The 12,510-nt window shown below is 40.3% G+C and overlaps 1 protein-coding gene across 1 annotated transcript in view; it reads left to right on the forward strand.

The window, feature by feature from the left end:
* NUP93 (nucleoporin 93) overlaps positions 1 to 12,510 on the forward strand; it is a 77,724-nt gene that overhangs the window by 995 nt on the left and 64,219 nt on the right. Inside the window, exons 2-3 of the mRNA XM_065848526.2 lie at positions 4,906 to 5,111; positions 5,638 to 5,755. Coding sequence (XP_065704598.1) covers positions 4,933 to 5,111; positions 5,638 to 5,755 — 297 coding nt within the window. The 5' untranslated portion in view covers positions 4,906 to 4,932. The remainder of the gene's footprint in view (positions 1 to 4,905; positions 5,112 to 5,637; positions 5,756 to 12,510) is intronic.

Here is a 12,510-nt window from a genome sequence, read left to right on the forward strand (position 1 = left end):
GTCTTCAAACACTTAATGTGGACTCTTCAGACTGTCCTTGAATGAGAATGATGACTGGCTCTTTCACCCTACCCCAGCTCACAAGTCCTCTCTGCAAGCAGCAGTGCCGACTTCTTAAGCAAAGCAAGTGAAAATGACTATGAGGATTTCTTACAGAGCATCCTGGATGCAGAACTTGATATCTCAACCTAAAGAATGCTATTTGTTAGTCCCTCCTAGGCAAGATTCACTCTATGTTATGGTTTTGATTTTCCTAGAGTTGTCATAAAGTGTACAAAGTAACTTACTCTTTCTGTTTGCCAACTGTGGGAAACAGCCAAACTTCTGTGCCATGATGTTGAACTGCCTTTATGTTAGAACTTGAGCTGTGGATGCCCTGGGTATTGGTATATAATTAGCAATTACTGTGGAGTGCTGAGTGCCATCTGTGTCCCAATGTTATTCTAAACCAGAACATGCTGACAGTGAGTGGACAGGGTTGAATTAAAGTCCAAGTACAAACAAGGGCTCCTCCTTTGATATGACCATGTTGTCTTAGGGGGCAGTAATTAGATCACATAGTACTAAGGTGAGGGTGACAAAGAAAAACAAGTTTCCATGTACTTTACTGCTCTTCACTTGTGTCTCTAAAAGGGTTCCCTACTCCTTTGTAGACTACTATGGACTTAGAAGTAGGAAAAGCTTAAAAACTGCTTGGAGAATGTGATTCTGTGACCTAAATCCATAATGTTCCTGTAGTGATAATATCACAGCAAATTCAGTGAAGGGGAGAGGATCTGGGTTTTGATATAAAGATTTTCAAATACGAAACTAAATGCTCTATTTAATGAGGGTCAGTTTGCCATCCTGTGGAAGTTCGTGCCCTGCTGAGCTGGGTGAGAGTCGGGTGCTTAAAAAAGTACTAAGTGTCTGGAAAAGAGGGAGAGTGATGAGATGGCAGAACTGCCAGCTGAGTCAGTTATTCAGGACAGTGGGGACTTGAGACCTCTGCGAGGAACTTCAAAGTCAGACGGCAGATAAAAGGCAGTATCGACAAATGCGTGAGAGTGTATATTGGAAGAAATAATGTAAAATGCCTACTGTTCAGGTTAAATAATGGACGGGATAGAGAAGAGTCGTGTGCCTTTGTTTGTCCTGTCTCAGAGTGCAAATAACTGTGAATGTTATTGCCTTTAAGATTTTGAAAAAACATTTTTATTCAACATATGTACTGTAAGAGCTCTTGAGACCAAGTACTTAATACCAATCAGAGCAAGATTAGACATTTGCATGTCTACCTACAGATGAGATTAAAAGCCAAACATACAGGGCTGAAAATCTTATGGGAGGAGTAACTGGTGGGTGGTAGAAGATTGTTACCTATTTTGTTCCCTGTTTTGGATTTTCCTGCATCAGCCTTTTGTTGCTGGGGAAATGGGCTGTTGTACCAGGTGGAATATAAAGTATAGATTGGAGCTTATAGGTATTTGGTTTTTAAGCTGGCCTATGCTGATTTCATATGTTTTTAGCATAGCTAGCATATGGAAGTTTTCCCTTTGCTAGGTTTGATTAAACATTTATTATTGTACTTTATGTACTAGAGGTTGATCTGTTGACAATGTGTAGCAGATATTTGGGTTGTACATGGTCACTTCCACTTGTAGAACACAGAAAATAAGACAGGAAGAGACATTAAGAGTTGACCTCAATGACATGTCTCTGCTCCTGGTGAGCAGTCAGCAGGTCTAGTAGACCATTTCTGCTTTATAACCATCCTACTCTTAAAAAGCTCCAGTGACAGAGCGTCTGCATGCTTAGAAGGCAACTTATTTCAGTGTCTAACTAATATCCTGTAAATGTAATTGTGCTTTCCTTTAAAAACAAACTAAAATTTGGCCACCTGCTTTTTGATTTCTATCTCTGCTTTTGTAAATCAGTTCTGTTGTCTGTAACATGGGGATTATGTTGCTGACTTCCTCTCTGAAATGTCTGGACGTCTGCTTACGCAGAGTGCTGTGCGAGAGCTGGGCATCGTTACTGCAGTTCATACACAATTCCCCAGGCCTGCAGAATTGGCCTTTTACTTATTCATGTGAAGCTTAGAAGATAGAAGCTGCTACATTATCTGTAGCAGTCCAGGCTTGGAGCCTGTCGAAAAAAGCGCTTTTGCCTCAGATTTCAGCTGCAGCAAGTAAAGAATTGCCCACTTCTCTTAACTAGTGTGCTCTTGTGTCTCCCTTCCAAAACAAGCTGATCCCATCTGGTCAAACTGAGTCTCCTGACTGCTCTGGGGCAGGAGCATCTACGAGAGGCTCTCCACTGCTGGATTTTTTTCCTCTTGGTTTTCCATTTTGAAGAATTTCTTTGCAGCTTGTGGAACTGTATTGGTCCATTAGTTATCCTGAACACAGTGGGTGAGGCTTTCCTTCTCCCCTGTGAAGTCTTCCTGCTTTCTTTTTTTTCAAAGCACTGGAAAAATATAACTTTTTTTTTTAATCTGTTTCTCAAAGTTAATTAATTAGGTGACACAAAGACTGTCAGTATGTGAAGTACAACAGATGCTAGCGCACGCATTGGAATATTTCAGCTTTGTGTCTTTCTGAAGCTAGAACAGAAAAATCTTCAACATGGCTGTATTTGGAGTATAATGGCTACAGTGTTCTTCATTAGATAGCATTGTAGTGCTCTTGAGGAGTTTTTAGGTAATAAATCATCACATATCACCAGTCTGAATAGACTTAAGAAACCTGTCATTATCTTTTCTAGTTTTTGGCTTAAATCCGGTTAACTTGTACAATATACAGTGTTTATTTGTGGTTTTAAATGTTGGGGAAACATTAAACTGGGCTTTAATGGAATAGCAGTCTAATGCAGCAGCTTCTATTGATAAGTCATCAAAGTTGTTTTACAGAAGAGCCTTTTCAGTCCTGGCTTTTAGCCCAAGGTCGATCTGGTTTCACAGAAGTTAGGTTAATTTCTGATGTATTTTCTTTCCCTTAGGTGTCAGTTGTTGCTCCTTCCCCAGCCAGACATGAAAATCTGCCATCGCCCTGCTCATTACTGTGGTAGCAGTTTCCATCCTGCACAGCAGCATTAAGAGTCAGACTGCAGTGTCTCGAATGCAGTAAATTCTGTCAGCGTGGAGACAAAGTTGTTTGTGCTGTTACTCCATCTAAATATATGAGTTCTGCCGCTTAGGAAAAGCTGTTTAGTGTTGGCTCTCTAGATAAGTTTTGAGCTGTCATTTCCAGCGCTTGGTTATAATCACAGGTAGTTTATCTTGCTCCAAAATAACTAGTTTACTCTAGATTGAATTGAATTCAGCCAATCTCTCAGAGTTGTTGCAAGTGTCCTACATCAGCAAATTTAGGGGACAGACCTTATATGGTATTGACGTGGAGTCTGCAGATGAAAAGTGCAGGTTTGGGAGCAGTTTTATACTGTGCTGATTCTCCATGCTTTTGGTTTCAGTGCTTTCTGAGAAGTTAGTGCCTTCTTACACTCCTGGCTTTTTATCGCATTGGTAATGAAAGAAGAAGTGGACCGGATCAGATCAAATCAAGCCCAAGTCTGTTCTGGTTTTGTGGTCGCTTCTCCCGGAGGATTTGTTTGCTGCATTCTTAACTGTATGGGAGCGTGGCTGTTCTGGTCAGTGTCTGCCAACAGAGGCAGCTTCGTCAGGGGTGCACCTGAGTTATTGCAAGTAAACGGTGGAAAGATGTTCTGTGCTGCATTGCAGGGCATGAAACTGCTGATTTCCACACCACCCCTCCCTGTTCCCCTCCATCTCAGTAACATGCTAATCTGTTCAAACAAATCCAGTCTCTGCTGTCTCACCTGATTAACAAGTCAGTGCAAATATGAGCGCTGCCTCCCCCGGTAGCTCTCAGCTTTCCAGAAGTGGGTGGCGAGTGTGTGTGAAATTTTACGTTCGTTCCTGGATGCCGGCTGTCAGGGTTTGTCCTGGCACCCAGGCAGTACGAATCAGTTTCTCTAATTGCATGTGTCTGAATGAATCATCATGCGGTGCTTTTAAATCACTTGTCCAGACAGACAGATGCAGTGCTATTGCCACTGGTAGTTGTACTTGGGAATGGCTGTGAGACTGAGAGTGTGAGGAATATTAAAATCATACTGTTAAATTGCTTTGGTATGGTTGAGGGTTACCAAGAAATGCTGAGTTGCAGGCTGTTTACAGTCTGAAAAAGTGCCCTGTTTTCTTCTTGGTGGGCTCTGTTGAACCAGATCACCTCCATTGATTTTTACTTTCAAGTAAACGATAAGGAGGTGGAATTAATGCTTGATTGAGATCTGGTTTCTCTTGCTTGATCCCAAGTGCTTTGGGTGAGGGTGCAAATGCTATGAGAGGTTGTACTGGACACTCCCATATCCATAGCACCATTCTGCAAGATGAGATTTCTGTTCTCTTCAGTGGCTTTAAAGAGGTGCCATGTGCTTGTAGCTGCAAATCATGGATTTGGTGTGTGAAGTTGAGGATTTTGGTTTCATATTTCATTAATGTGGATACCATTGCTGCTAGATTTCTGTTTCCGTGTTGATCCCAATCATGTACATTTTTGTCCTTTCTGTAAAAATAATGTATTCTATTCTGAATTTGGAACTGTGTAGTGTTCTAATGACCTCATCTGTTACAGCCCTTGCCTAATGCTGTGTAATTTCTTTTAACTATTCTCTCATTTGGTCTATGCAAGCAATTCTCAAACACACACTAGTAAAACTTTCTGCATGCATCGAAGTTGCACACACATCTACGTTGGAACAACATATAATTATTTCTTTTGACTTGGGGGTTAATGACGTATGGATTAGCACATTTTATTAGATGGCTGTTACAGCTTCTATGTACACACTTGTCTGTTTTGCTATTAATCTAACCTCATGGTGATACGTTATGTGTGTTTTCAGGCCTCTTGAGTGAAACCTGCACCAGAGATGGATACTGATGGCTTTGGAGAGCTTCTCCAGCAGGCAGAACAGCTTGCAGCCGAGACAGAAGGTATCTCTGAGCTCCCTCACGTCGAACGCAACCTGCAGGAGATCCAGCAGGCTGGGGAGCGCCTGCGATCCCGCACTCTGACCCGCACTTCCCAGGAGACTGCGGATGTTAAGGCGTAAGTGCGGAGCATGGGCCTTGGAAACTGTGCAAAGGGTGGACTGTTTACAGGTTTGGTTTCTAATGTGCGGGGAGTCTTGCTGGGAGGACACACCCTGGAGAAACAAATGACTGCAAAGCTGTTTCCCACCACTGTCCCTTTCTCCTACTTACAAATAGTAGTTGAAGGATTTATCTGAGGAACTACCATTCCTGATTACAGGCACTGAAGCCAAGAAGTGCAGTACCTTGTTCTGGCGGCTGCTGAAGACATTTACCAACATGCTATAGAATTTTTCTGTCTGGAAGGACTTGGCAGCTGTGCAGTACTGCAGTGGCACAGCAGGCAAAGTTCAGCCGGGCTGAGGTGTTTAGATACACACACAGGGCTGTTCCAAGTTACATTTTTGTGCAGTTTTCATGACACAGCTGGGAGCACTGTGTGTACATTGCTAGCTGCTGGCCTAAATATTGGCAAGGAATTTGGGGCTAGAGTTCTGTCTGTTCTATGCTAATTTCATACCTGTACAATTTCTTCCTTGTAGGTCTGTTCTTCTCGGCTCTAGAGGGCTTGATATATCTCACATTTCTCAGCGACTAGAGAGTTTAAGTGCAGCTACTACTTTTGAACCTCTTGAACCCGTGAAGGACACAGACATCCAGGTAGGGCATTTCTGACGTGAATTACACAGCCCTTGTAACTGCTGTTCCTGTTGTTGATTTCTCATGTTTTTCATTTCTGTTTTAAGAGCAATCTTCTTGTGGATTCTCAAGCCCAGAAACAGTGAAGCTCTTGACTCTTTGAATCTGAGATTTCTGCCATATGAGAAAATGGATAGGACTGCATAATACTCAAATTTTAGTTTATTTTACTGGTTACCTAACCAAAATGTGAAGGCTTTCTTCTTCCTTAATTATACCAGATCTCAAGGCCTTATAATTCTCAGTATATTTTCTCATCTCCAGTATATTTTTTTTAATGACCCATGTAAATATTTGAATGTTTTTCATTAGAATGCATTTGTTTCTTTGAAAAATGAAGTGTTTAAATTTGAATTCATAGCAGTTGACATTATGGACTAAGGTTGCTTATAAACTATTGAAATTATTTAAATGAAAATAAGCATATTTATTTTTTAAACAAAAAATGACAGATGAGATTTCTTAATTTGAAAATGCCTGAAGGATGCAGGAGGAGATTTTTTAAAAATATCTTACCACCTGAAATCAAGAGATTTTTCAGCCAGTTTGGTATCTGAGACCCATTGATTTCAACTCCAGGTGATTTCTGTGGGAAGTGGGTACTTGCCTTAGGTAGACATTCTTGAAAGTTTATTAAATGTTAATCTGTTTGCATGTTTAGGTGCTGAAATACTCTGTGTCCAACCATCATTTTCAGTCTGTCTTTTTGCCACTAATGTTTATGATTTCTTTGGTCTCATAGACAATTTGAGATGTAAACATTTTGAAATACAAGCTGGATACTTTTAATTTTTAATTTAATTTTAATTGACTGAACATTTTTATTTGGCCTGTTTCTCACAGAAGTCTAGTCCATCCTAGTGGAGCTTGACATTAAGCACATGTGTAAATGCGTGTGTGTCATCTAGTGAATAAGAAATCTCTTATTTATTGTTTTCAAGCTTAATAAAAATGTTTAAGATACTGAATAAATACTGTTCTTTTAAAATAAGTTTGTATTGTGACTATAGATAGACTTGTGTCTTCATGTTTAGGAAAAGCTTCAAATTTAGCATAAAAGCAACATTTAATTGCAAGTCAATGTGTTTAAATGGCCAAATCATCCAATGAGATTCAGCCCTCCCTTTAGGAAAACAGCTAAAAAGTACAAATGAAAAACAGGATTAAAATCGATAATCTAAATCAAAGTTCCCTGCTTGCTGTTTTGAACCATGATTAACACTGGTGATTTAATCAGTGATCACTTTAATTTAAATCTAACTACTCATGTCTCAGGCCTAATACTTGTGTGCTTTGAATCTTAAATTTTTTTGCAGGCCATGTGCAGAAAACATTCCTAGTAAATGAGCTAAAACTGATTTGCAGTGGGAAGCATGGCAAGATGCTCCATTTTAGATCATCTTGTAGGCATATGAGTAACTTGTCAGTGTGAAATGTTTTGTTCCTGTTTAGTTTGCAGTTAACGGGTGGAAGGATTTTTTTGCTGCTTTGCAGAACATTCTCCTCTGCTCTGTCTGAGGATATTTGGAGTCAAATCTCAAGCTGTCGGGCTGATGTTGACAATGGTATGTTATCTGAAAAGAACTTGCTAGAACACAGCTGAGTGTCTGCGCTCATCTGTAGGTTCTGTTATGGAGTTGTCAACATCAGGATATTGTTGTTTCTCAGTTTTCATTAAGTTTTCGTTATTAGTTATGTAAGAAGACCCTCATGTTGGACACAGCTGACTGTCCTCTAATTCTAGTAACCAAGTAGGTCTTAAAATTATTTGATGCTTTAGATAAAGATGTGCTACAAAAGCTTCTTCCTATGTTACTTTTTCTTATGCCTTCTAATGATTGTTGGGATTTGTTTTCATTCTTCCTAGCTGATTAGTTTCATAAGGCTTCTTCGGGCTCATTGTGTCTGTTTTGGGCCCGATGTAGCAATCGCTTTACACTGTGTAGAATTCTCCCTTCATAAGTTGTTCCCATTGTATCCAGTGTGCAGACTGACATAAGGAAGGGGTCTGTTTTATTGTTTCACGGGACTTTACTATTACTCTGCTGTTACTCACTATTGACACAGACACACTGGTAGGCATCAATTCCGTGGACTGGGAAAGGCTCTTCTGTTCTGCATCAAACCTGCAGCCTGCACTTTCTAGCGTTACTGTTAATTTTAAAAAAACCCAAAATCAACAAACACAACCACAAAAAAAGCACAACAAACAAAAAACCACAAACAAACAAAACCAGAAACAAACAAAAAAACCCACCAAAACTTCTTCTCTTAATGAACTTGGTTTACAGTTTATCATCACTATTGTAGGCTAACCTCTCCCTTCTCTAGCCCACCTTTTATTGATGCTCAACATACACACTTGCAAGCCTGGATAGTTTGCAGCAAATTTATTTAGCCTTAAATCCTGTGTGAAATGTACTTGTTTGTAGATTCTTTAACACTTTATTCTTGTATGTGTGGTGTTCTTCAAGCTTCAGTTTGAGCAGGTAGTGTTATCAGTTTATAAATGCTTTACAGCATCATTTGATGAAGAGGCTGAAACTTTTTTTGGGTAAGCACCTGAAACTGCAGGGCTGTGCCCCTTCCTCCCTGTGAGGCTGTGGTGGGACTGTGTGCTGGGACAGCCTGTGCACGCCGCAGAGCACGGGCAGATGGTGACTCGAGAGCTGAATATGGGCACTTGTGCCAGAGGTATAGACCTAATGCTTGGCCTTTGCTGACTGTTGTAGTTATGCAAAGGTTACAAATATGATTAAATCTTTGTTGTATGAATTTTAGGTTTCTGCTGACTTCTAAATTCTGTCAGTGCTCTTACAGAATGAAAACACTCCTTAGATTTCTGGCCATGGGCTCCCATGTTGCTTTGAATTCAGTGATTTCTCTGACAGTTTTCTCAAACCTCTCCAGCTTTCTTACCTGAAGTGTTTACTTATTCTCTGTTCCTTCTTATGTTGCAGTCTATTCTAGCAGCCTGTATGTGGGCAGCACAGAGGTGCTAGAATCTAACCTATCAAATGATGGCAGTCAGCACTACAGAGGGAGAATTCCAGGAAATATCCCGTTTCTTATATAGAGAGTAAAACAAACAGGAAAAAGCAGAGAGGACCATTGTAGGGCATGAATTTCCAGGATGCTGTTGTGAGACATTCAAAATCTAGGAATCCACCTTAATAGAAGCCTCGGCTTGAGTTAAGAAGCAAGAGGGACTTTCTGTACAGAACCTCTTTTGAAAGGTACTCCAGAGTGCTGACTGAAGAAGTGCACTAAACTGCAGCTCAATTAATTATCTGAATTATTTATCAGTTGTAAAATGTAGATTGCTTGCACATAAAAGGGTTGTGAGTCCAGGAAATGCCTCCCACTAGAGCAGTAGGCCGGGAAGATTATGAAAAAGACTTTAGGCTTGCCATGAAATTATAGGACTTTGTATTTTTCCTCTCTCATTTAAAATACTGTGTTCTTAAATTGCATGCAACACAACAAATGCTTCTCACAGCAAATCCGGTTCATAACAGTTCCTATGTCAAGAGTTTGTAAAGATCAAGCTTTTCTAAATTGTAAAAAAGCCCTATTTTGGCAAAATATTTTGAAAGCTGAATATGGTAGTCAAGCAGTTCTTGATGCCATATTTAGTACATAAATACATGTTGGTTTGTTTGTGGCTTTTAAAAATTTCAGGTAAGGGTTGATCATGCCAGCCGATCTCCCAAAGATGGGGTATATGCTTATAAGCATAATATAAAGGAAATTTCCTCGTTTTTTCCAAAAACGTAAACTATGATGTCCTCTTGTTGTGAGCACTGTCATAGCAGACCTCTCTCAGATCGCAGTAATGGCAGCCAGAGGAAGAATTATAATGATTATATGGGAAGACTATGCTTCTGTAACGTGTAAGGTAGGACCTGGCTCCTGCATGTGTGCTGGTTGGTTTATGTACATGTGTCAGGGAGGGGTTCAGTGCTGCTCTAGTAAACTTGTCTGGGGTACCTGGTGAGGGTAGTTCCAGGATCAAAGCCTGATTTACTAAGATAGTTTAACTGATTATAGTATATGTTATGCTTGACGGTGTGCTTTGTGTTTCGAATGTGTCACGATTGCTTGATACTAGATTTAGGCTCCCTCTATGCTTGTTTTGAAATACCTAATTGCAAAGTCATGGTGGTAATTTTAAGAAATGGTATTGCTCTGACTCTTAGAGGCTTGGTCCAGCTCAGTGCAGATCTGTGAAATGGATGCTAGAAATGAACACGAGCTCTCATTGCTTATCTGCTTAGAAAGTTTGAGGTAAACTCCTGGCTCCATTACACTGAAGGAAAATTTTTTTGAATTATGTCATTTGTACAACAGTTTCACCTTGGCCATCTGATCTAGGCAGAACTGAAATTAAAGGTTGCGTTCCAGGTTTTGGTTTTGATTTCTGAGTGTGGATGTTCAGAGTAGCTCTCTGGAGGTCCAGATACAGAAACGAGCTTTTATCTAAATGAGGGCAGAAGGTTAAGCTGCAATCTGTCCAAGTGGCAACTGAGGCAGACCGAAATTAAATATCTGGGATATTTTCAAGTTTTTCAGAGTACCATAAACAGGCTTCATTTCAAAGGCAGCTCTGACTTCTCTTTTAGTGTTGGTAGAATCTGGTCCCAGGATGCTCGCCCCAGCACTCTGTGTTCTGTTTGTGTGTACGGATGTGTATGAGTCATAATTTAAAAATTCTTAATCTGACATCAGGTACTGAAAGGGTGTATTATTCAACCAGTGAGCTCTTACTGCTATTTTATATTACCATTTCTGGTATATTTTGTGGTATCTACTAGAATAATACCAAAGCCTGTGGTAATCTACTAGAGTGTAACTAAAATCAGAGTTTATAAACGGAAATGCTGACGCGGCCTTAAAGGGGCAACCTCAAGTGCTGTTCACCATCCATTTTTTGCATTAGCTTAGCTTGAAAATGCATTTTTCCTTTTGCAAATTTTGTCCTTTCCCATTTGCCAAACATTGATTTCTCCCCCCACAAGTCCTTCAGTTCTAATGGAGCTTGAAATTAAGGTGGCTTTATTTTTCTGTCGCTTCCTTGTTCACCCCAATCGATGATGCCAACACAGCTGTGGGGACCTTTTAACCATTGCAGAGCCAGGACAGTGAATGCAAGAGGACAACCTTCTACCTTGGTTTTTTAGGGTCAGTCATTAGCTGTTGGGTTTTTTTGCATTTGAATGAAAAATATTATTTGCAGTCATAGCTGTGGATTCTTTAAAAGCTGTAGAAATCTTATGCTCCAAAAGTACCTCTATACAAAGGTTCTCAGAAGTCCTTTTTTTCCTTCCAATACTACTGCATGCTATCTTCGTTGCCTAGGTTGTCTCACTGATTTCCTTCAGGATTTGACCCTTAATGTATACATCCTGGCATGTAAATGAAGAATAGAAATATCTTGGTAATTAAACGTGGCCAGAGGCAGTTTTAACACAACTGAAGAAAGTGGTGGTGTGGAATGAATATTTTGCCATGCAGCAAATGAAGTGAAGGGATGTGGACCTTAGAAACAGAAGTTACAGAAACTTTCTCATCTCTGTGGTTCCATGTCTCCCTTCTTTTAGGTAAAGTATAATAATTTTACATAAACATCTAGAGGAAAGCTGCAGCCTGTCTGGCTCTTTGCCCAGCAATGAGACTTGCAAGGGCTTCTGCAGCGCACAGCCTTGGCGAGGCAGCCGCAAGGTCGGTGGCCTGGCTGCCACCGTCCTCACCCTCAGCACCGTCCCAGGGCCACTCGGAATTAACAGGTTGGCCCTGAGTGTCGCGAGGCCTGTGCTGATCACAGAGTGTCCTGGGAAAGGCTGAGGTGTGCGTAGGCTGGCATGCGGCTGGGCTTTAAGACTGCAGGATTCTCAGTTTTATAGCCAGGGTGGTTGGTTGTGTGGGGTTTGTTTGTGTTAAATTAAAAAGTAAAACAAACCCCAACAAAACAAACCAACCAAAACAAAAAAAAAAAAAAAAAAAACAAACCAACCGACCAAAAAACACCAACACCAAACACAAACCCAAACAAACAAACAAAACCTAAAAAAAGCTCCTTTTGGCATCAGGTAAATAGGTGAGTGCATAACACTATGAAAAGATAGGGTGGGGGGAAGAAAATCAAAACATTGGGAATGTATTTGGGGTTTTGGAGTGTTATGTTTTTGCTTGCCACACTTTCTCTCATATGCTTAGTTAACATCTAAGCATAATTTTTCTCTAGTTTTCGTTACTGGTTTAATAGCATGATTTAGTAGTGCAGTTTTAAGTTACCCTGGCCTTACTAACCTCAAAGACAAACACACGAACCCCCCCAAAAACCCAAACCATAGCACATTTAATGTAGAACACTCTATGACGTTTTGTTAGCTGGCCAGGTTACAGTCACTCAGTAAACACTGGGATACTGAATTATTTCAAATTTATTTTGGTTGGTTGGTTGCATGGTAGCTGGAGTAAAGTGATCCTCCAGTACATCATAGTTCTGATCATGGCTTCCTAACCTGAGGGGTTAGGAACAAGGAGAGAAGAGGCATCATCTGCCTCCCTTTCTCTGTCATTGTGGGTAAAGAAGAGTATGAAAGGGACATTTCAAAGCTTTATGTTAATGCAAGATCATGAGATGGATAAATGGAGAACTATTGTTCTAGGAGCTATGTTTATTGATCTATTTAAATTCTGCTGTGTCCTGGCAC

The sequence above is a fragment of the Patagioenas fasciata genome, chromosome 13 (genome assembly GCF_037038585.1).
Source record: "Patagioenas fasciata isolate bPatFas1 chromosome 13, bPatFas1.hap1, whole genome shotgun sequence".
Taxonomy (NCBI): Eukaryota; Metazoa; Chordata; class Aves; order Columbiformes; family Columbidae; genus Patagioenas; species Patagioenas fasciata.